Genomic DNA, 25,319 nt, shown 5'->3' with positions numbered 1-25,319 from the left:
CTACCCCAGCCCCCACAACACAAACACACAAAACTGCTGCTTAATAAAAACGAAAATGACCACATTTAAACAGAGGCTAGAGGCGACTACAAATTTAGTTACTAGGCCACAATAAATGCCATTTCAATGCTCTGATGATGATTCCCCAATGAATCAATCAGTCTTACTCAATTCTATCAGCAAAGTTCACAGCCAAAAAGCACATCTGACTTCCATCATCCAAGCAACCTAGCCAGCCAACAATGACATTCTGGTTATTTCTGAGGACAGCTCTGAAATGTCAATTACCCACAATTCTTGCCATGCTATACAAAAAGAGTTGTTGTCCTCAAGTGATCCTGAAGCACTCAAGTATACGTTTCTAAATTAGTAATATTATCTAATTCAATTTAATTCCTCATTAAAGCACCCTGTCCTGATTTTATGAAAACTGGCAATGAATAATACATGGATATGTAAAAAACTACAACTTCCCAGAATACTCAACTGATCAGAATAAGACATTTTCAATTAATAAGAATAAAACATTAATCAACACCATTTAAATCACCCAACCTTTACATTAAATAATATGTAAATATCCACGGTCCTGAATGGGCTCTAATTTTTTCCAACAAAACGGAAATTATCATATAATAACAATGATGGTTTCAACAATTGGCTGATTAAAGCTAATGTAAGTAGAGAAAAAAATAATTCAGTCTGGTCTAACATCAAATTATAAATATGGTTACCTATTCATAATTCCAGATACATCAACATCATTCATGAAACATTCAATGTTCATAGGGAGGTCTGAAGCATTGGTACTCATCAATTTCTTGAGCTTCTCACACTCCTGAGACAGTCGTAATAATGAACGGATTTTGGACTTTATGTCTAGCTTGTATTTCTTCCCAAATTCTTCACAGAAGTGATTTACTAACACCTTATCAAATTTTCTGCCTCCCAGTGTTGTGTCAAAGGCAGTGGCCAAAACCTTAGGGAAAAAAATTTACATTATGATAAATTTTTAAATTGACTTGTTAAATAGTCATTTTTTAAACTGGTAAATTGTTAGTTTTTTTAAAAGGAAGACAGTACAATTTAAAAAAAGGCAATGTACATGTGTCATTTAATCTTTGCTTTAAATGTACTGTAAAAATTGTCACTGTGTTCCCAATTTATAGATCATGCTACACATAATGTACAACCCACATTATCAGAGTAGAAATCAGAATCAAGTCTCCTTAATTCAGAAATTTTTGCCCTTCCCACTATTCCAACCTGACTCCAAATAGCAAATACACGTCAAAGGTCAAACATACAACTGCAATTTGAAACATGTATGTTGTTGTTAGGTACTGCTGAGTTGGTCCCAACTCACAATGACCCTATGTGTAACATTATAAAACAACACCTGGTTCTGTGCCTTCCTCACAATTATTGTTATATTTAAGCCCACTGTTGCAGCCACTGTGTCAATACATCTCATTGAGGGAATTCCTCTTTTTCCCTGACCCTCTACTTTACCAAGCTTAATGTCCTCCTCCAGGGACTTGGTCCCTCCTGATAATATGTCCAAAGTTAGTGAGATGAAGTTTCACCATTTTGGCTGTACTTCTAAGACAGGTCTGTTCATCCTTCTGAAGTCCATGGTATAATTCAGTACTTTTTGCCAACACCATAATTCAAAGACATCGATTCTTCTTTAGTCTTCCTTATTCATTCTTTAGCTTTCTCATGAGACAACTGCAAATTCCACGGGTTGGATTAGGTGCACCTGAGTCTTCAAAGTGACATCTCTGCTTTCTAACACTTTAAAGAAGTCTTTTGAAACATATTTGCCCACTGCAATACATTCTAATCTCTTCACTGCTGCTTGGTGTTGATTGTGGATTCAGGTAAAATGAAATCCTTGGCAACCTCAATCTTTCCTCCATTTATCAGGATGCTGTGTATGGGTCCAGTGTGAGGACTTTTGTTTTATACTGAAGTGTAATCCATACTGTAGCCTTTGCTCTTCATTGAGTGTTTCAAGTTCTCTTCACTATCAGCAAGCAAGCTCGGGTAATCTGCATAGTGCAGGTCCTTAGTGAATCTTCCTCCAATCCTGATACTGTGTTTTTTGTCATACAGTCCAGCTTCTTGGATTACTTGCTTAGCATACAGGCTGAATTAAGTATGGTGAAATGATAACAATCCTGACACACACCATTCCTGATTTAAACCACGCAGTATCCCCTTGTTCTGTCAAACAAGTAACTCTTGGTCTATGTACAGGTTCTTCATGAACACAATTAAGTGCTACAGAATTCCCATTTTTTGCAATGTTATGCATAATTTGTTATGATCCACACAGTCAAATGCATTTGCAGAGTCCATAACACACAGTAAACATCTTTCTGGTATTCTTTGCTTTCAGCCAAGATCTCTCTGACATCAGCAATGATATCCCTTATTTCATGTTTTCTTCTGCATCTGGCTTGAATTTTGGACAATTCCCTGTTGATGTACTGCTGCAACCAATTTTAAATTATATTCAAAAAATTTTACTTTCATTTGTTATTGATGATATTGTTCAATAATTTCCACATTCTTTTGGATCACCTTTCCTTGTAATGGGCACAAATACCGACCTCTTCCAGTTGCTTGCCCAGGTAGTTGTCTTCCAAATTTCTTGGCACAGGCAAATGAGCACTTCCAGTATTGCTTGCATTTCTTGAAACGTATCATTGGATATTCCTTCAATTCCTAGAGCCTTCCCCTCCACCACTCCCAAACAGCTTGGACTTCTTACTTCATCACCACTGGTTCTTGATCATATATATACTACCTCCTGAAATGGTTGAACATCAACTAATTCTTCTCCGTACAGTGACTATATAGTCCTTCCATTTTCTTTTGATGCCTTCTGTGTCATTCAATATTTTGCCCATAGAATCCTTCAATATTGCCAGCTCAAGACTTGATTTTTTTTCTTCAGGTCTTTCAGCTTGAGAAATGGCAAGTGTGTTTATCCCTTTTGGTTTTCTAACTCTAAGTCTTTGCATACTTCGTTGTTAATACTTTTCTGTTTTCTCAAGCTGCCATTGAAATGTTCTGTCCAGATTGTCTACTACATTTTTCTGTTTGCTTTATTTACATTCAAAAGCAGGTTTCAGAGTCTTCATGGGAATCAAATCCACTACAAAACACGTATATCAATCTCTAAATATGCAATATCAAAGAAAACGTAAATAAGCTAACATCTTATGTGACTTGCTCCAGTCTTACTGCTATCACAAAAACTGTGAATAAAGTCAAAGTCCTAGGTCTATGCAGTTTACTACCAGGAAAAATACTAAAGCCTTAACTCACACTAATTTGCTTCTATTAACAGATTTCGAACTAGCTTAGTTTATACATTTTCTAAATCTCTAGCAAATTAGACACAAACTAGATCTTATTAGATTCAACACAGAAGATAAAATAACTATGTGAGAACATTCTTATGAGAGAATAAAACAATCTCTTCAAAGAATGTTATGTGTCAGAGGGACGTTTTCTTACTACGTTAACTGAAAAAAAGCAGGGCACAAAACTTTCTAGTATTCAATACTGTTTTCTCAAAAGACTAGAAAGTAATACACCAAAATACTAAGAGTGGTAAGATTATGGATAATTATTTTTATTCATATATAAATACTTTTCCAAGTTTGGGGGATAGTTTGTAATAAATATTTTTATAATTAAATTTAAAAACAATCAAAAGGATTGGAAAACTGATAGGTGACAGTAAAGAACAATTTAGAAAAACATAAGGAGATGGTCACTAATACACATCATTCTGATCCAAAACTAAGGCTAAGTCATGGCCAGTATCTCCTATCTAAAAAAGTATGAAACGGATTTTAGAAATAATTCTATTAATGATCAAAATAAAGTTTAAAATACTAATAATTATACTTGGTTCATCACTTATACCTGTAAAAATCATATACTTCTCTCATTCTCTAAATATCCCAATGACTTGCTTTCTGGATTTTTTTAAAAAAAAGCTAGAAACAAACCACAATCAATATAAAATGGAACCAAGTCTATTTTTCAAAGAAACAGGACTCTAACAACAACAAAAAAATCTCAAGATGCCCTCTAAAGCTACCAAATATTTATTTAAGGGAATAGTCCCTCCTTACAAATCCCCAAGAGGAGGAAAAAGCCAATTTAGACCTTGGCACCAAGAACCTTGATATACAAGTCAAATAATTAAAAGCAACAATTGAAAATTCCTTAGTTCTTGGGCAGTGTACCAAATGTGAGTGACCAATATGGCAGCATTGAGGATGAGAAAGACATAGAGAGGTACATGCGCAGTACAGACAACAAATATGAACCCTTTTGCATATACAGTACTGAGTTGTCAGTGAAAGCAAACATGGGTATATGGACAGATAGACAGGAGGACAGGATAAACAATTGTTGTTGTTGTTGTTGTTGTTGTTGTTATATGCCGTCGAGTCGGCCCCGACTCATAGCGACCCCTCCTTGGGTTTCCGAGGCAGTATCACTACGGAAGTAGGATTGCCCAATCTTTCTTCCGAGGAGTGGCTGGTGGGTTTGAACCGCCAGCCTTCTGGTTAGCAGTCAAGTGCCTTAGCCACTATGCTACCAGAGCTCCCGGATAAACAATTAGGTATGTCTAAATGGGGAGTGTATCCAAGATCATATATAGGGTTGGCAGACAATGGTCCTATAAGTTTATGTGAATGATCAGAATTCCCAGGTGTATAGTAGAGCTGCCAAGGGGCAAGGTTATGGTCATTGCTTGGTCACAGCCAGCTACCCAGAGCAACCAAGTAGATGATCCTGCGGGCTTGGGACCATAGTCGCAGGGGACATCAAGCTCAATTGGCATAACATACTATACAAAACATTGTTCCACCTCCTACTTTGGCGAGTAGCAACTGGGATCTTAAGAGCTAGCAAGCTGCCATCTAGATGCAACAACGGGTCTCTCCTCGTCAAGAAGAAGAAAATCAAAATTAATAGAAACAATCAGTCCTAGCAACTGGTACACCATCCGATCTGCAAACTATACAACTATGAGACCAGAAGAACTAGATGGTGCCCGGCTACCACTGTCATCCACTTGGAAGGGATGTAGGAGATCCTGCATAGAGAGGGAAAACAATGTGGAACAAAACTCAAAATCATTTGGAGGCAAAAAAAAAGAAGGTGGGGACCAGGTTTGCTGGTCCAATAGAGCCTGGTGGAACCACTGAGACTATGGCCCCTAGCTGCCTTGCAGGTCTAGAATTGAAGCCACAACTGTGGTTTCCAGCCAAACAAAGTACAGGCATGTGAATTAAACATTTACCTCAAGTAGACACAAGCCCTGGAGAGAACAATCATGGGAGAAGGAAGGGCTGCTTATGCACAGGGAGACAGCTCAGGGTGCAGAAGAGTATGGAGGGATGGACACCAGGAAGAGGTAACTATGGGGAGGAAGTGGGAGGGGAGCTGTGGCATTGTAAATTTTGGTCAATGACATGAGACAAAGTATATTATGTGAACTGCCATATGAAAAGTGAATTTACTCTGTAAATCTTCACCCAAATTAAAATAAAATTTAAAAAAAAAAAAAGAAAATTCCTCAGTTCTTAAGCAAATTCTACACAGAATAATCTAGCTAAACAGAGAACTGATTTTATATACCACTGTTGATCTAGCTAGTAGAAACTATGACTGTGAGCACCCTCTGGCCTTTGTACCTCCAGCCCAACCCTCCTTTAACTTTAATGTTAAAGTCTAGACTTCTCTGTGTATAAAACTGTTTGCTTCAGAGTTTTAAGTTTTGCAGGAACCTGGAATAATACCACCCCTAGTCTGGTTTCTTCTGGCCATCCAAGTCCTAGTTCAGCCCCTCCAACTTTTCCACTTTTCCTCAGAATACTCAAAACCTCAAAAGCAAAAAGTGAGCTCCTTTCCCATTCCCCACAATCCTCAGTATCAAATATACCGGGGGACTGACTACATATTAGACTCCTCCTAACAAGACTGAACGGCAAGTATTATTTTCTCCATATATACAGATGAGAAAAGATGAGGCTTAGAGAGTTTAAGAGCTTTTTCCTCAAGGTCTACACTCTTTGCTTCATACCACACCACCTCTTGATAAAGTATTTCAGGTTTACAATGCCCACTTTGCCCCTACAATAACTAGTTTCTAATTCAAATGGCTCATAGCAAACTTTCATCAGTCAACAAAATTATGTAACTTATTATTTAACTTATCTCTCAAAATTAATCTCCTAATTACTACACTTCCAATAGTGTTCAGGAAGATGTATACTTACTTTCAGTTTCCCTCTATTAAATGCACATACAGAAACTTGGTAAGCAGAATGCCCCATGTCTACAAAAACTACATTTCTTGGTTTCTCTTCTAAAGCAGGAAGATCTTGTTTATAAATTCCATATGCGAGAGCAACTACAGAAGAAAAAAGGAAATTCAACATAACAGTTATCATTTAAGTAGTAAATTTAAAATCACTTAAATAGAAAAAAGTTTTGTATATACTGAATGGGACTGCATCACATACTGTTTGAAATAGACTCTTCATGACCTCTGCATAACCCAGCCATGAAGAGCATGCAGCTTCAAGGGAGTTAAATGCTGGCATTCATTTATGCTTTAGTTTCCAACGGACCTTAGCAATCTTTCCCAAACCAATTCCCACACACTTTCTGAACGTATTTTCCCAGTTTTCTTCCATCTCTGTGCTATCTCAAAATTCCCACATATCCTGTTCCTGAGGTGTTCTTTATACTCCATTCCTCTGACTCTACATGTCAAAGAAAAGGCCAATCTTTAAACCAAAGCACTGCTCCACACCTATAATAAATGTGCTTATTTCTGAATAAGTATATGATTAAATACCAAAGTAAGTGTGAACAGGGTACAGAAAAGGTATTGATGAGATTCTTCCTTTGTGACACAGTATTCAAAGATATTATGACACACAGGTGATAAGGATGGCAGTACTTCAAGCAAAACAAAGAGTAAAAAAATCCTAGCATTTTAAGATCTCATAACTTTTAAGCAAGTCAAAAAATTGATAGTTAAATAGTCCCTCTTACCTGCAGTAGTTTCATTCATTAATCTCAGACAATTGAGACCAGCAATCTGTGTTGCATCCATCACTGATCGTCTTTCTGCATCAGTATAGAAGCAAGGAACCTAAAAAATTTTTCAAAATTCCCTCTATTATAAAAATTACTCATTTAAAATGACCTGCCAACAAACAGTTAAGACAGTAAAAACTCCAGGCATGCCCTCAAAAACCTACAGCAATTTATTCTGTATGTGATGGATGAAATTCAAACCAGTAAAGTTATAATATCCAATAGTAGCACTGAGACAAAAAAAATTAAGTTGCATCCTTACCTCATGGTATATAAAAAATATTATTTCAAATCAAAGATTTAACTACACAGAATAAAAAAGAATCTTTAACATCAGAGGAAGACAGGCCTTTCTAAATAACAAAAATCATAAGCCAAGAAAAAAAACAAACATCGCTGCATTTGACTACATGAAAAAAAAGCTCTAATGACCAAACAAGAAAAAATATGTACAAATCACAATGTAATATTTACAATGTAATATTTACAGATCACTGTGCAATAGTATTCTACCATAGAGAAAATGAGTTTTGATGCATGGTAAAACAAGGATAAAACTTGAGAACATGATAAGTTAAGTAAGCCAATCACAAAAGGATAAATATTATATGATTCCATTTATATAAAGTTTCTAGACAGTCTATTGTGCAGAAACAAAAGATTATTTGTGGCTATCAAAAGTGAGTGAAAAGGAGAAGGACAATGAACTTCTGCTAAGGATGATGGTATAATTTAGGAAGGGGTAAGGATTATAGTTATGGCAACCAACAATAAGGGTGATGGCTGAACAACATGATGAACATAACTTAATGTCACAGAACTATATAAATGTGAATACTGTTGAAACTGCAAAAATATATTAATTTAAAAAAAAGTTCAACTTCACCTTCTAAAGGACAAAAAATTAAAATCATGTACACTTAATTTTTTGTTTATGAAATTAGTTACCACCACATCACAAGCTGTACTGACAATGCTGTGGTGAAATAAATCCTTTCATACATCGCTGGCGGTGGAACTTGTACAAAATTCTTTAAAGGGCAACTAAGCAATAGTTGTTAAAATTATAAACACATATATTCCTTTTTCCCAGCAATCGCACTTCTAGGAATTTCTCCTACAAAGCTTACAAATTTCATCACAGAGAAGCAAAATATTTGTTCAGGGTTATTCACTGCGGAATTCTTCATAATAAAAACAAACTGGACGCTAGATGTCCAATAAGTGATTGGTTAAAAGGATTATGGTATATGCACAAACTGGAATATACTACATAACCACTGCAAAGAATGAAGCATTTCTTTACATATGGCTATGGAACAAGTACAAGGTAAATTGTCTAAAATTCAACTGAAAAAGGCTCTATATGTATTTGCTTGGATACATAAAAACCTCTGGAAGGATCCATAGTAAAGTGATAAAATTGGTAAGCCCTGGGAAGGAAAAATTAGACAGCAATATTTATTAGGTAGCAGAAGACTCTTGAGGTTTCTGTATCCTTCTATACATCTGATTTTGAATCCCAGGACTATTATTACCTTTACAAAATTCTGCCATCAAATCAATTTTGACTCATAGCGACCCCTTTTGGGTTTCCGATGTAGTATATCTTTACGGAAGTAGATTGCCCCACCTTGCTTCCATGGAGGAGCTGGTGGTTTGAACTGCCAACCTTATGGTTAGCAGTCAAATATCCCTGGCACTGTAACACCAAAGCTCCTTTATAAAAAAATAAACTAGTTTACTTTTTAGCAATAATCAATATATTATGAATCAATGTATTATGAATCGATGTATTTCTGCTTCTTCATGCAACTACTAAATAATGCACAGGAAATCAAACTCACCGAAATAACACAATCAACAACAGGCTTCTTAAGAACATTTTCTGCTGTATCTTTCAGTTTGGACAAGAGCATGGCAGTCACTTGCTCAGTGGTAAAATTTCGTTCTTCCTCCATATATTTCACCTGCAAGAAAACAGCAAGAGGATCTAGACTTACTGTATTTATTCATATCCAAAACACCTAAAATGAACAATGTCTCACATCAACGAAACATTATCTCAAGAGAATACCAAAGGAAGGTAGTTTGGAAGCAAAAATAACGTGAATGTCACTTTCAGTTTTTTAACATGCACATCCAACACGATACTTGGAGATAGAGGACCACAACGTAAATATGTTGTGACCATCAACAAAACCTGAGCCAATTACCTGTGTTAAAGCAAATAGATATAGCACACCATAACCCACACTACCCCTCCATAAAGGAGACTGGTGGTAGTTATTTTACCATATTACGTACTATGTGTTTTACTTGGTTTACTGTATTTTGTTTATTATTCACCACAACAATTAGAATCCAATCCAACATGAAGGCATGGTTTTTGTCTGATTTGTTCAAGGCCACAGCTACAAGCTATGGAAAAGGACCTAGTAAAAAGCTGAACTAAATAATAAATGATAAACAAAGCTTTGGTATAAAGTCCCTTTTGGATAAAAGTCTACAACTCTGACAAGAAATGAAATTTAAAACATTGAAACATTGCCTAGAATAAACTCCATCCCATTTGCCCTTGCAACTCCAGTTCCAATGTAAACCAGAAATGTTACTCTCTTGCTTTAGCTGCTGCCCCAGCTCAGCTTGAGTGAATGCCATCTTCTCTTAACTCCCAAGCCGAAACATAATCTATCCTGGTTTAGAACTGAAGAGCTTCTCATTTTATGATGTAATAAAAATGGGTAAACATCACTCTCAGTGACACTATTTCTAAGCTACATTCTTTTCTGTTATTTAATTCTTAAACTCCTTCACTCTTAAACCAAACCAAACTTACTGCCATCTAATTGATTCCAACTCACAGAAACCCCCACTGGGTTTCCAAGGCTGTAAATCTTTATGGAAGTAGATTGTCCCATCTTCCTTCCATGGTGCAGTTAGTGGGTTTGAACCACTTAGTTCTGGTTAGCAGTCAAATTTCTTATCCACTACGACACCAGAGCTCCTGTAACTAGGACCCAATTTTTCCAAATAACCTCCCTACTGTCTTTCTCTTTGGGATTTTGATGCTATGACTAAATCTAGCAATGAATATCCTACTTTTCTTAAAAATAAGTATCCCCCACTTCCTCACCTTTTTCCTTTATCACTCCCCTGCACTCTGGCATCATCCCTTATTATTCCATTCCAACTATTCTGAGATTTGTTGTTGCTCTTGTTGTTCTGTTAGGTGCTGTCAAGTCATCTCTGATTCATAATGACCCTATGCACAGCAGAACGAAACAACACCTGGTCCTATGTCAGCCTCAAGATCCTTGCTATACCTGAGCCCATCATTGCAGCCACTATGTCTATCCATCTCATTGAAGGTCTTCCCCTTCTTCGTTGACCCTCCACTTTACCAAGCATGATATCCTTCTCCAGGGATGGTTCCTTCTGACATAACCAAAGTAGGTGAGACAAAGTCTGGCCATTCTTGCTTCAAAGGAGCATTCCAGCTATACTTCTTACAGGACAAATCTGTCAGTCCTTTTAGCAGACCATGGTACTCTTAGCACTCTTCTCCAACACCACAACTCAAAAGCATCAACTCTTCTTCGGTCTTCCTGATTCATTGCCCAGCCCTCACATGCATAAAGAGGTGACTGAAAATACCATGGCTTGGGTTAGGTGCACCTTAGTCTTCAAGGAGACATCTTTGCTCTTCATCACTTGAAAAAGGTCTTTTGTAGCAGACCTGCCCAATGCAATAGTGTCTGATGTCTTGCCTGCTGCTTCCATTGGTGTTGACTGTAGAACCAAGTAATATGAGGTCCTTGACAACTTCAATCTTTTCTCTATTTATCATGAAACTGTTCATTGGACCACTTTTGAGAATTTGTGTTTTCTTTATATTGAGTCCACTGTACAGACTGTAGTTCTTAATCTTCATCAGTAAATGCTTCAAGTCATTCTCAATTTCAGCAAGCAAAGTTGTGTAATCTGTGTATCACAGGTTGTTAATGAGTCTTCCTCCAATCCTAATGCTGCATTCTGCTTCATATAGTCCAGCTTCTCAGATTATTTGCTCAGCAAATAAATTAAGTATGGTGAAAGGATACAACCTTGATGTATTCCCTTCTTGATTTTGAACCACGCAGTACCTCCCTGTTCTGTTCAAATGACACCCTTCTGATCTATGTACAGTTTCCTCATGAGTACAATCAAGTGTTCTGGAATTCCCATTCTTCTCAAAATTATCCACCATTTGTCATGATCCACACAATTGAATGCTTTGGCAAAGTCAAAAAATTAGTAAACATCCTTCTGATACTCTTTACTTTCAGCCAAGATTCATCTGACATCAGCAATGATATCCCTCATTCCGCATCCTCTTCTGAATCCAGCTTGGATTTCTGGAAGTTCTCTGTCAATATATTGCTGCAATCATTTTGAGTTATCATCAGTAAGATTTTACTTCCATGTTATATTAATGATATTGTTCAATAATTTCCACATTCTCTGGGATCACCTTTCTTTGGAATGGGGACAAACATAGATGTCTTCCAGTCAGTTGGCCAGGTAGCCGTCTTCCAAATCTCTTGGCATAGCCGAGTAGCAAGGCATTCGCTTGTTGAAACATCTCAAAAGGTATTCCATCAATTCCTGCAGCCTTGCTTTTCACCACTTCTCTCACAGTGTAGCTTCAACTTCTTCCTTCAGTACCACTGGTTCTTGATCATATGCCATCTCCTGAAATGGATGAAAATCAACCAATTCTTTTTGGTACAGTGACTCTGTATATTCCTTCCATCTTCTTTTGATGCTTCCTGCATCAGTCAATACTTTGCCCATAGAATCTTTCAATACAGCAACTTGAGGCTTAAATATTCTCCTCAGTTCTTTCAGCTTGAGAAATTCCAAGCATGCTCTTCCCTTTTGGTTTTCTAACGCCTGGTCTTTGCACATTTCATTATAGTAACTGGCTATGTCTTCTCGAGCTGCTCTTTGAAATCTTCTGCTCAGCTTTTTATCATGTCATTTCTTCCATTTGCTTTAGCTATTCACCACTGAAGGGCAAGTTTCAGAGTCTCTTCTAACATCCATTTTGGTCTTTTCTTCACTTCTTATTTTTTTAATGACCTCTTGCTTTCTTCATGGATGATGTTCTTCATATTGTCCCACAATTCCTCTGGTTTTTGGTCACTGGTGTCCAATGCATCAAATCTATTCTTTAAAGGGTCTCTAAATTCAGGAGGGATATTATCAAGGTCCTATTTTGGTTCTCATGGACTTTTCTTAACTGTCTTCAACTTCAATTTGAACTTGCATATGAACACTGATAGTCTGCTCCACAATCAGTTCCTGGCCTTGTTTTAGCCAAAAATACTGAACTTCTCCATCACCTCTTACCACAGATGTAGTCAATCTGATTCCTGCACATTCCATCTGGTGAAATCCACATATATAGCCATCACTTATGTTGTTGAAAAAGATATTTGCAATGAGTAAGTAAGTCATTGGTCTCTTGCAAAATTCTATCATGCGATCTCCACCATTATATCTACCACCAAGGCTATTATTTTCCAACTACTGGTAACTCTTTGTTTCCAACTTTTGCATTCCAGTCACCAGTGATAATCAACACATCCTGATAGCATGTTCAGTCTATTTCAGACTGCAGAAGTTGACAGAAATCTTCAATTTCCTCATCTCTGCCTTTGGTGGTTGGTGCATAGATTTGAGTAATAGTAGTATTAACTGGTCTTTCTTGTAGGGGTATGGATATTATCTCTTACTGACAGTGTTGTACTTCAGGACAGATCTTGAAACACTCTTTGTGACGATGAATGCCACACCATTCCTCTTTAATCTGTCATTCCCGACACAGTAGATCATATGGTTGTCTGATTCAAAATGGCCAAAACCAATCCATTTCAGCTCACTAATACCTAGGATATTGATCTTCATGTGTTCCATTTCATTCAGACAACTTCCAGCTTTCTTTGATTCATATTTCGTACAGTCCACGTTCCACTTTTTAATGGATGTTTGCATCCATTTCTACTAATTTTGACGTGTGCCACATCAGGCAATGGAGGGCCCAAAAGCTTTATTCTATCCTTATCATTAAGGTTGTCTCCACTCAGAGGAGGCAGTTCTTCTCCAGTCAAATTTTGAGTGCCTTCCACCTGATGGGCTCATCATCATTCTGACACTATATTGGACAATGTTTCAGGGATATTCATAAAGTTGTCCAGTAATGTTTCCAGAAACAAACAATGTTTCACAGCTATTCATAAGGTTTTCACTGCCAATTGTTTGAAAAGTGAATGGCCTCTTCCTTCTTCCTAGTTTGTCCCAGCCTGGAAGCTCCACTGAAACCTGTCTACCATGGGTAACCCTGCTGGCATTTTGCTACACTGGTGGAATAGCTTCCAGCCTCATAGCAACACATAAGCCACCACAGGACAAATTGACAGACAAATTAATCTCCCTTAGTTTTTTCTAATTCCTCTTTGCCTGCCTCCCTCGGGCCCCAGCCTTAAAATAGAGCTGTCCCCAAATGAAAAGCAACCCCTGAGCCCCACACCCACCTACCTCACGCCCCGGCCTTAAGGGAGAGCCACTCCCCAAAGAAAAACAGCCCTCAAAGCCATCTTTTGAGATTACTTCCACATATATCCTAAGCAAACTCAGTTAACTTTCTTCAGTTATCAGAATTTTTTACTTCTGAATTCAAATAAACTGGCATAATTTCTTATCATCTCTTAGCTTTTGATCCTGTACCTGATTTCTTATTCCTCTGACTGGGATGTCTCAAACACCAAATCTCCTCTCTCTGAACTCATCTGTCTGAAAACCTCATCCACTTTCCTGGATTCTTCTTACCACCTCTAAATGCAAGCCCATCCTACTCATCCACCAGTCTCTTGCCTCTTTTGTGTGATCAGCTCACTTCATGTTTCACAAAGACAATCCTTTGGATGTTCCAGAGATATTAAAGCTTAATACCTCAAAGACCACACTCATTTTTTCCCCAAAAGAACATCTCTTTCCCACCTAAGCCCTCTTATTACAAGCACAACCATAGATCTAACTAGTGACTTGAAGGTGTTGATTCCTTCGCTTGCTCTTCCAGAAATCATTTCCTAAAATCACACTAGAAAGACCACTGCACCAATGAACAAGACAAACAACACTGGCAGTGTTAACTATCACTACCTAATTCTCCAACCTGTATTAACAGTGTCCACAGGCAATTTCTTAATTTTACAGTGACCTCACTCAGACACCTATGGTTCTCAGCCAAAAGACAAACTCAAAATGTCAAATGATCTTTACTAGCAAAAGTAACTTTTCCTAAACATTTGTAAGTATTTTCATTACAAATTGAAATCAGAATGGTATGGATATAAATTGAACTTATAAAGTAGTTCTTTTTTTTTTTCTTTCTTCCTGTTATCATGCTTTTCCTTGGCTTCAAGAAAATTAGAGTAAATAAAAATAATGGTTACCATTTAGGGAATGGTTATTGTATGCATTATTTTATAAGACATGTAAATTATTTTATTTCCTATTCGTGACTGTTCTGCAGGGCAGATCTTATTTTCTCTACTTTAAAGATAAGGAAACTGTTTATAGCGATTAAGTATTACATTTTAAGATGTTACATGAAAACCTTACCTTTATACCTGTTAATCCAGTGGGCAACTGAACAATATCATATGCAAGATTAGGTTTTTCTGCTTCCACAAATGGATCTGAGAATGCTCGGCCATGAAATCTTTTAAACCCTTGGACAGTGTTCTTTGCATTAGAAATTATCTAAGAGAAAGAACACCAGTCAGAGCAGAAAGACAAAGTGCTACTAAATTAAAAAAAAAAAAAAGCCTCAGCTTAAATTAGCATCATTTTAACTTCATTAAAGTTTGCTTTAAGTTTCTGTTTTCTTTAGAATCTCAACTTTTCTGGGTGAACCTGCTAGCACGTGAAATGAGCTGTGAGGGACTTGTACATGGTCATATGGCAACAAGACCAGAACCACAGCCCAGATAACTCTTCCTAGTTCTCCATGAATTCAGGCCATTACACTTATAAAAGTGCTTCTATTCCTAAAGTTCTAATAAACATTTACATAAAGGAACTATTACCCTTTAAAAGTTAGCCATACTTAGAAACTGGGTTCAAACTTGCCAGAAGCCAATTAAGCAATATGTATCCATTCAGAAATTCTAGTTATAGAAATTTATCATAAAGGGAAAAAAAGATCACACTAAGCATACAAAGGAGCTCTGGTAGCGTAGTGCCTAAGGCATTTGACTGCTAACCACAAGGCTGGCGGTTCAAACCCATCAGCCATTCCTCGAAAGGAAGATTGGGCAATCTACTTCCGTAGCGATACTGCCTCAGAAACCCAAGGAGGGGTCGCTATAAGTCGGGTCCAACTCAAGGACACATAACAACAACAAAGTACACGAAGATTAATGCAAAAGGACATTGACAGAGTACTGCAGAAGACTGAAAACAACTAGAAGATCATTAACAGAAGAATGGTTAAATAAATCATGATACAGTAATACTATAAATTATGATATATGTTGTTGTTCTTGTTATGTGCCATCGAGTCGGACCTGACTCATAGTGACCCCTCCTTGGGTTTCCGAGGCAGTATCACTATGGAAGTAGATTGCCCCATCTTCCTTCCAAGGAGTGGCTGGTGGGTTTGAACTGCCAGCCTTCTGGTTAGCAGTCAAGTGTCTTAGCCATTATGCTACCAGAGCTCCCGATATACCATATAGTGGGTAAGATTATACAAGGAGATAGGAAGACATGTGTCCATATGGTATGATCTTACTTCCTTAGGAGGGAAAAAAAAAAAAAAAAAAATTATATACTTAGAGTACAAAAGAATATACATTAAGACATAAACAGTGATTTTGGAAAATGGTATTATGGGTGGCTTTCAAATTCCTAACACTTTTATACCTGCATTTTCTCATTTCTCTAGAATAAATCAGTATAAATAATGGAGGGATTATGGGCAAAAACATTCAGAATAACTCAAAAATAAATTTGTTCTTAAGAAGAACAGATGTGCCTCTTCCCAAAGCAGAAGCCAGCATTAACAGGCCCCTAACAGGCGACACTACAGAGCTCCTCTGCCTCACCTATATCAAAAGGCACACACTGAAAGAACATGAGTAAAGTAATACAAGGCCTCCAAAATCAGGTCCTGCTTCAGTAAGCTATCAAGTAGAAACTCAGCAGCACAATTAACTGTCAACCTACCACTAAGCAGCAAATATAGTAAAATAAAAGCTGGTTTAAAAACAGTAAGAATTCAGGCGGACTTCTGGTAAGATGGAAGAATAGGTAGACAAGAACACAGACCCTTTTCAACAAAGAAAAGAAAAAACAATTGACAGAGATACAGAAGACAAGCCTGGAGCCCTGAGCTTTGAAAGAACTATGCAGAAGTGGATTAGGCACCAACTAGTGGAAAAACCTGAATGAAAACATTGAGTACAGAAGACAGTTGGAGCTACAGACTGTCAGCTACTCTGACGAGACCAACAGCTGGAATACTTCCAAGTGGTGTTGGGACCTGAGAATTGACCTAAAGATCAGCCCTGGTCACCAAGGGCTGCAGGGACGACTGCACTGGTGGCCTGTGACTAGGTAGGGAAACAGCAAGGAGGGATACAACCTGAGCTGTTGACCTTCCACCATCTGGAGGGTGCAGCCATTTTGACTGTTTACACATGGCAGCCATTTTGGATATTTAAAGTGACCGAGGGCGCAGCCATTTTGAATCTTTACAAGTGAGAACCATTTTGGATTTTAAACTGATAGCATTCTCATTCAGATTCCAAGGACCTAGGAATAGGCTCTGTTTGCCAAGATAGGCAGGGATATACAAGAGGCTGACAGCAGGAAAGGAGACAGGTGATGAGTGCATAAGTGCTGTCAGCTAGCAAATAGAGGAGCACAGTACCCTGCTTGCATAGACAACATACAAAGAAAACAAAAATTGTTTGTTTTTTGGGAAAGTCACTTCAACATAAAATCACCAAATATAAACAAAAAACATCAGAAGGCCTCGGAGACAACAGAGCATCACAGTCCACACAAAGATACAAGATAAAACAGGAGAAACAGGGGACCAGGATACAGACCCAAAACACATCCCTGAGGAAGATACTATATTGGAACTCCCTGATAAGGAATTCAAAACAATTATGTTTAGGTACCTTCAACAAATTGAGAGACAGATCAAGGAAAACACAAAGAAAACCCTAAAACAATTTTGAAAGACAATGCTGCTGTTGCTGTTGTTATGTGCCTTCAAGTCGGACCGACTCATAGCGACCCCACCCCTTGGATTTCTGAAGCAGTATCACTAAGGAAGTAGATTGCCCCATCTCCCTTCCGAGAACAAAGTGACAAAATAAATGAAAAATTAGAAATGATACAAAATCTACACACAGAAATCCACAAGATTAATATTAAATTTTCAGAAGTAGGTAAGACATTGAATGGGCAAAGGAGCAGAACTGAATTGATGGAAGACAGAATTAGGGAGATTGAAGGCAAATACCTGAATACTTCTTTGGAAAGGGATCAAACACAAAAAAGAGCAAAACAAAATGAAGAAAGCCTAAGGTTCATGTGAGATACCACCAAAAGGAATAACCTATGTGTAATCAGAATTCCAGGACAGGAAGAGACAAATAAAACCAGAGAAAATTGTCCAAGATTTGTTGGAAGAGAATTTTCCTGGCATGATGAAAGATGAGAATATATCCATTCAGGAAGTCCAACAAACCCCAAACAGGATAGACCCCAAAAGAAAATCACCCAGACATATCATCATCAAACTCACCAAAACCAAAGACAGAGAGAATCATGAGAACAGCATGGGAAAAACGAAAAGTTACCTACAAGGAACAACCAATATGACTAAGCTTGGATTTCTCAACAACAGAAACCATGCAGGCGTTTGTTAGTGAAGGCAAACATGGGTATACGGTGAATAGATGGGTGGACAGGCTGAACTAGTAGGTATGTCTATGAAGCGGGGAGTGTACCCAACACCATGTACGGGGTTGGCAGACAACGGTCCTAAGTTTATTTGTATGATCTGAATTTCTAGGTGTATAGTAGAGCTGACAAGGGGCAAGGCTGTAGTCACTTCTTGGTCACAGCCAGCTACCCAGAGGGACTGAGTAGTTGAACCTGTGAGCTCGGGACCAGAGTCGCAGGGGACATCAAGCTCAATTGACCTAACGTACTATACAAAACATTGTTCCATCTCCTACTTTGGCAAGTAGCAACTGGGATCTTAAAAGCTTGCAAGCTGCCATCTAGATGAAACGATGAAACGATGAAACGATGGGTCTCTCCTCGTCTAGAGCAAAGAAGAATGAAGAAAACTAAAAATTCATGAAAACAATTAGTCCGAGCAACTGGTACACCATCCTATCTGCAGCCTATATGACTGCGAGACCAGAAGAACTAGATGGTACCCAGCTACCAGTGTCAATCACTTGGAAGGGGATCTATGTAGGAGATCCTGGATAGAGAGGGAGAACAGTGTGGAACAAAACTCATAATCATTTGGAGGAAAAAAAAGGGGGAGACCAGGTTTGCTGGTTCAACAGAGCTGTGGAACCACTGAGACTATGGTCCCTAGCTGCCCTTCAGGTCTGGAATTGAATCCACACCTGTGGCTTCCAGCCAAACAAAAGACAGGCATATGAGTTGAACACTTACCTCAGGTAGATACACTCCTTGGAGAGAACAATCATGGGAGAAAGAAGGGCTGCTTATGCACAGGGAGACAGCTCAGGGGGCAGGAGTGCATGGAGGAATGGACACAGGGAAAAGGTAACTATGAAGAAGAAGTGGGAGGGGAGCTGTTACATTGTGGTAAAGTGTGGTAAATGTCATGAGGCAAAGTATATGTGAACTGCTGTATGGAAAGTGAATTTGCTCTGTAAATTTTCACCCAAACAACAATTAAAAAGAAAAAGAAAAAAAAAAAGAAACCATGCAGGTGAGAAGACAATGGGATGGTATATATAAAACCCTGAAAAAGAAAAATTTCCAACCAAGAATTATGTACCCAGCAAAACTGTTCCTCAAGTATGATGGTGAAATTAGAGTATTTCCAGATAAGCAGAAATTAAGGCAATTTGTTAAAACCAGACCAACCTCACAAGAGATGCTAAAGGAGTCCTTTGGACAGAGAAGCAACAATAGCCAACAACAACTGACCATTAACCCACATGATGATATAACCCAGAAACCAACCCAGCTATGTAACTATCCAAACTAAATAAGCCTACAAGATTGTAAACAGGGAACCAGAGACACCAATTGACAAATGAGGACAACCACAAACCAAAGAGGGAAAAAAACTGTGTTGTTACAGAACTTCTAGATGGTAGGGAAGTCAAGACAACTACAAGATAGAATGGACTGTTCTAAACTTGGGAAGAAAACTATAAATCACAGGGTAACCTCAAAGGAAAATGATACACCTTTACATCAAAAAAGAGGACCAGCATAAATATTCAGCAAGTACTAAAACTACAGCAATGAAGGAAGTAGTAACACGATTCATAAACAAAACGAGCTCAGCACAGAAAATTGTATGGAACAAAGAAATCAACACCACGAAAAAGCACATAACAAAAACGACAGCAACAAGTTTTTATTTGCCGATAATTACATATCTGGCAAGGGGCTTATCTCTAAGATTTATAGCAGAAGAGTGGATGATCAAACTATGGTACATACACATGATGGAATGCTATGCAGCACTAAAGAATAATGTAGAGTCTGCAAAATACCACGTAATATGGATGAACTTGGAGGACATTATGCTGAGTGACATTAAGTCAATCACAGAAGAACAATATAGTATTAGTTTGTTCTTGTGGAGGGTCAAGGAAAGGTTTATATATGGAGGAAAACCTTCTTTGTTGGTTGCCAGGGGTGGGAGAGGAGGGGAGGGAACATTGCCAAAAAAAAATGCACTGACCCATGTCACTTTGTTGTTGTTGTTATGTGCTGTCAAGTCGGCCCTGACTCATAGCGACTCCTCCTTGGGTTGCCAAAGCAGTATCACTACAGAAGTAGATTGCCCAACCTTTCTTCCAAGGAGTGACTGGTGGGTTTGAACCACCAGCCTTCTGGTTAGCAGTCAAATGCTTTAGCCACTATGCTACCAGAGCTCCTTCATGTCACTTTAGTTTTGTGTATTTCACTGTACATAAATTATATTTCAATAAAATGCATTTAATAAATAACAAAAACAGTAATTCATTGGAATTTTAGAAGGAAAGACATTTCATAATAGCCCTGTACTTTCTATCTTCTATCCTCTTAAAGTATCTTAAGTGTTTGAAAATGAGCTATTTTAAAACACTAAAAAAACCAATTAACTTAAAAAAAAAATACAATGAGCCAAGCATCATATTTCAGACTCACAAATTATACCCAAGTAAGTATTTTCAGATCCTGCCTAGTTCAGAACAGAGACAGATATTCACCCTTTATGTTGCTCCAGATCAAACCATGATAAAAACGTCAAACACGGGGAGGAAAAAAAAAGTCAAACACACAATTCCTTCGTTTTACAGTGACCTCAGACACTCAGGCTAACTCTTGGGATTCTTCTGCTCTGGTTACTCAGGATCCTGGCTTACAAAGTAAATTAATAGCTAAGCATTTAATGTGCTTCTAGAAGTATGCTTTCTTACTTTTAGAAACTTAATTAAACAAGATCAAATTTGGAAGTAACACTGACTAAATACGAGGAAGATGAAAGGCCCAATGAGACAGTGACTTTAAGGAGCATTTAAAAAATTAAAAAACAAGCAAATAATGCTCAAACAAGATATGGACAAAATATATTCTAGCAGTCTGCATTAAACAGACAATACTGTTAGGGCTATTTTAAAGAATCATTTAGTTAAATAACTTAAGTACATGAGAACAGGGATCAGATCTCTGAAAGTTACCTATATATCTAGGGTCTAATAGTGCTGGGCTTACAGTGGGCACAGAATGGCTGCTGAATATACATGGACAAAGCAGAGAAATAAGTCATTTTAAGAGAAAAGCAGATAGTGGTGATGGTTCCACAATACAGTGAATGTAATTAATGTCTCTGAAGAACATACTCAAAAATGGTTCAAAGGGGAAATGTTTATTAAAAATGTATTTTACCATAATTTAAAAAAAAAACAAACTCTACCTGGCTTTTAGCTGCTGCTCCAATTGAACGATTCTTAGGACCAAAAGAAATGCAAGCCCTAGAAAATAAAACAATTACTTGTCAAACCTTATTGCAATATTACACACAAAACCAAAACAGGCAAGATTTGAGTCTCAGCTAAAAAGCTATGTATTTTAACAGCACAAAATACATGACTTTGATCTTTTTGTTGGGTAAACTGTCATGAAATGGGTGGTGTCCCAGGATAACAAAAGTCCTGTATTTCAATGCTGAAGCAGAAGTGTAATGTGACAACCACCTGTCTAGAGAAGTGTATTATATAAAGCTGGACTAGCCAGTTTCCACCATCTCATCACTCTTCAAGTCTCAAATTCAGAATACCAATTAAAAAATAATGTATCCTAGTATCAATAACGTGCTCTGGTGGTATGTTGTTGTTGTTATGTGCCGTCGAGTCGACCCCGACTCATAGCGACCCCTCCTTGGGTTTCCGAGGCAGTATCGCTATGGAAGTAGGATTGCCCAACCTTCCTTCCGAGGAGTATAGTGGTAATCAAAAGGTTGGTGATTTAAACCCACCAGCAGCTCTGCAGAAGATGAGGCAGTCTGCTTTTGTACAGATTTACAGCCTTGGAAACCCAGTGGAGGTGGCTCTCAATCAGAACTGATTGGATGGCAATGAGTTTGGTTTTTTAGTATATCAATACATCCATTATATTTTCGTTTTTTAAAACAGTTCATAACTTCACCAAGAATATAGCCTATAAAACCTGAAAACATCCCTTGCCTTATCATATGTAAGTAAAAACTAATTTTTCTACAACTAGCCTCCCAAGACTTAATTTCTGACAAGGAACTTCATTCCAACTTCTGAACAAACGCCAAGTCACTAATTCATAAACCATCTACTGGTGAGATCTATTTGCTGCTTCTTTTAGGAGGCAAAACTGCAATCTGCTTAAAGATATAACACCACTTAAGTGTAAAAAGTCAGTTATAATGCAGCTGACGCTTTCATGGCTCCATGTTATGACCTTTTCATTCTAATCTGCAAAAGGGGCAGGGAGGCAGCACCTTCCAACCTCCTTTAACCTGCAAAGAGGACAAAATCACTATCAGCAGCCCAAGGCCTATTCTTGCCAGACACCCTGCCTTGCTCCAGCCCTTTCAGCCAACTCTGACACCAACCATCCCTCCCACAGCACTTGCTACCTCTCTGCTGGGCTCAACATTTCGTTAAAGTGGCCACGCAGAACTCACAGACACCACTCACAGATTATGGAGTTTATTAGGGAAGCAACAGACTACAATTTAAGTTCAGTTAAACTACAGTTTAAGTTCGCTCAGTCTCTCACAGCAGACCATGTCACTCAGCAGCTGGCAGTCTCTGTGTCTCTCAGTAGTACATCTCTCTCTCAGCAGTGTACGTCTCTCATGTCTCTCAGCAGTGAGTGTCTTCTGCGTCTCTCTCAACAGCACATCTCTCTCTCATCTCTCTCTCTCTCAACAAGTGTGTCTCTCTCAACAAGTACATCTCTCCCTCCTCCTGCCTCTAGGAGGGCTCCTTTTTGAGCCTGGCAGAGTGGCCAAAAGCAACCAATCCCAACACCAGAATTCTATATACCTGAGAGAATGAACTTCCCAAAAAATTGCTTCCTTCTGCTCTCAACAAAAATAAACCGGGTGGATAACAATCAGCTACTCATAGCAAAGGGGGAGTTACAAAGACTATGGCTAGAAAAATCATACCATATAATTTACTACACTGCAAACCCCTCAGGAACCTTGCCCTGCATTCACTCTACTTTCATGTATTTCTCACTTCACGTTCTATCAGCCAGTTTCTCACAACCTCAAATTAAATCAAGTGCACCCGTACCACTCCAAAACTCCTAAAAGACAAACTTTTCCCACAGTACATTTCCACCTCATGCCAGTAAGCCTTCTCATCCTCCTACTTCAATAATAAGTGCCCTTCAAGTCTGGAATTGAACACACACCTGTGGTTTCCAGCCGAACAAAAGACGGGCATATGAGTTGAACATTTACCTCAGGAAGATACACTCCTTGGAGAGAACAATCAAGGGAGAAAGAAGGGCTGCTTATGCACAGTGAGACAGCTCAGGGGACAGGAGTGCATGGAGAGATGGACACTGGGAAGAGGTAACTATGGGGAGAAAGTGAGAGGGGAGCTGCTGCATCAATGGTGAAGTGTGGTCAATGTCATGAGGCAAAGCGTATGTGAACTGCTGTATGGAAAGTGAATTTGCTCTGTAAATCTTCACCCAAATCACATACACAAAAAAAACCTCTATGAAAATAATAATAATAATAATAATAATAATGACTAAGTAAGCTGCTTACCTCTACTACCTCCTTTATTCCTCACAATACACTGTGTCATCCCCGTTTTACAGGTAAGGGAACAGAGCAGAAAAACCTATTAAGTAAATGTATCCAGAGTCATGCAGTCTAAAACCATGGACACAGGACTCTAGATCATTTCTCCATGCTTTATACTCTAGCTTGATCCAACTACGTTAACCCTTTTCTATCCTTCCAATCTAGCAAAGTGAGTAAAAACAGCAAGTCAAGTCTTACTAGTCCAAACCTGATTAGATGACCAATTAAATTAATAGAATTTTCTTTAAGATCACTAGCCCTGTATACCCTGGCAAAACCCTGTGCATCTCTGTGCCTCAGTGACTACTTCCAACCAGTGAAGTAGAACCCCGTGAGCCAACCTCCCAGGGTAGATGCAGAAAGCTGTGTTCTGTACTAACTGGTGAGAAGTGCATGGCCTAACCTAGGATCTCAAACTTCCTCCAAATCCAAAACTCTATGGGAAAAGAAAGCATGTGTTTGTATGTGTGTGGGGGGGGGAGGAGGGGCTCAAGAAGCACAATGTTAAACTCAGCCTCTCTGCAAATATACCACCAATTATTAAAATAAATAAAATCTCTAAAAACCAAAACTCACTGCCATCGATTCGGATGTGACTCATAGCAACCCCTCCTTGTGCTTCCGAGGCAGTATCACTACGGAAGTAGATTGCCCAATCTTCATTCCGAGGAGTGGCTGCTGGGTTTGAACCACCAGCCTTCTGGTTAGCAGTCAAGTGCCTTAGGCGCTAAGCTAAAAACTGTCTCTCCTATCACAGCCCATATCACCCTTTAGAAAATTCTCGAAGGTGATCTTACCTACTCCCACCCCACTCTCCACTCCAAAAAAAAAGCCTTCTGCTGTGTTGTAAACATTGGCAAATCTATAGCTTTCTAAAAAGAATCAGATCTGAATTACTAGTTTATTGTACCAAGAGGAGCCCTGGTGGCACAGTGGTTAAAGCACTCTGACGTTAAGCCTATAGGTTGGTGGTTTGAACAAACCCACCAGTTGCTATGTCAGAGAAAGATGTAGCAGTCTGCCTCCATAAACATTTACAGCCTTGGAAGCCCTGTGAGGCAGTTCTACTCTGTCATTATGAGTAGTAATAGACTTGATGACAGTAAGATTCCACCAAAACCTCAAACCCAACCTTAACTAAAAGGCAACATTATTTATTCCTTTGTTTCCTGCAGCCTTCTTTCAAACTTTGATCTCCTAAGAACAATTACTAGCTCTAAAAATAAAAAATGTTTCTCATTCTGTACGTCCTTTTGCAGAATTCCTTACTCAACCTCAGTAACTCTGAAGCTGTCTTGTTTATAATTACCTTCCAAACAAAACAAACAGTAAGACTAGATTCCTTATCACCATCCCAAACTCACCCCATTTTCCAGCTGAATCTCACCCACTTAGAGACCCATCACAAGATGAATAAAGTTTCCCATTCCTTCCTGTCTCTGCTCATGCCACTTTCACCAGGTGGAAAGCCCTGGTCCTTCCAAATCTCACTTTTCCTCCAAAAATATCACCTACTTTGTTTAATCGGATTTGGTTTAAT

General features: G+C 38.4%; 1 protein-coding gene across 1 annotated transcript in view; it reads right to left on the bottom strand.

Annotated features, from left to right (window-relative positions):
• The window catches only part of HSPA4 (heat shock protein family A (Hsp70) member 4), a 55,096-nt gene that overhangs the window by 17,773 nt on the left and 12,004 nt on the right, over nt 1-25,319 (bottom strand). Inside the window, exons 2-7 of the mRNA XM_007943749.2 lie at nt 21,395-21,452; nt 14,815-14,955; nt 8,994-9,116; nt 7,102-7,201; nt 6,318-6,451; nt 735-979 (exon numbers count right to left, since the gene is read on the bottom strand). Of these exons, the coding sequence (XP_007941940.1) occupies nt 735-979; nt 6,318-6,451; nt 7,102-7,201; nt 8,994-9,116; nt 14,815-14,955; nt 21,395-21,452 (801 nt within the window). The remainder of the gene's footprint in view (nt 1-734; nt 980-6,317; nt 6,452-7,101; nt 7,202-8,993; nt 9,117-14,814; nt 14,956-21,394; nt 21,453-25,319) is intronic.

Source organism: Orycteropus afer, unplaced genomic scaffold (assembly GCF_000298275.1).
Source record: "Orycteropus afer afer isolate SDZICR_OR568_19922 unplaced genomic scaffold, OryAfe1.0 scaffold00112, whole genome shotgun sequence".
In the NCBI taxonomy this organism is placed as follows: domain Eukaryota; kingdom Metazoa; phylum Chordata; class Mammalia; order Tubulidentata; family Orycteropodidae; genus Orycteropus; species Orycteropus afer.
Note: the sequence above shows the minus strand (reverse complement) of the source record. Positions and strands in the feature narration are given on the sequence as shown.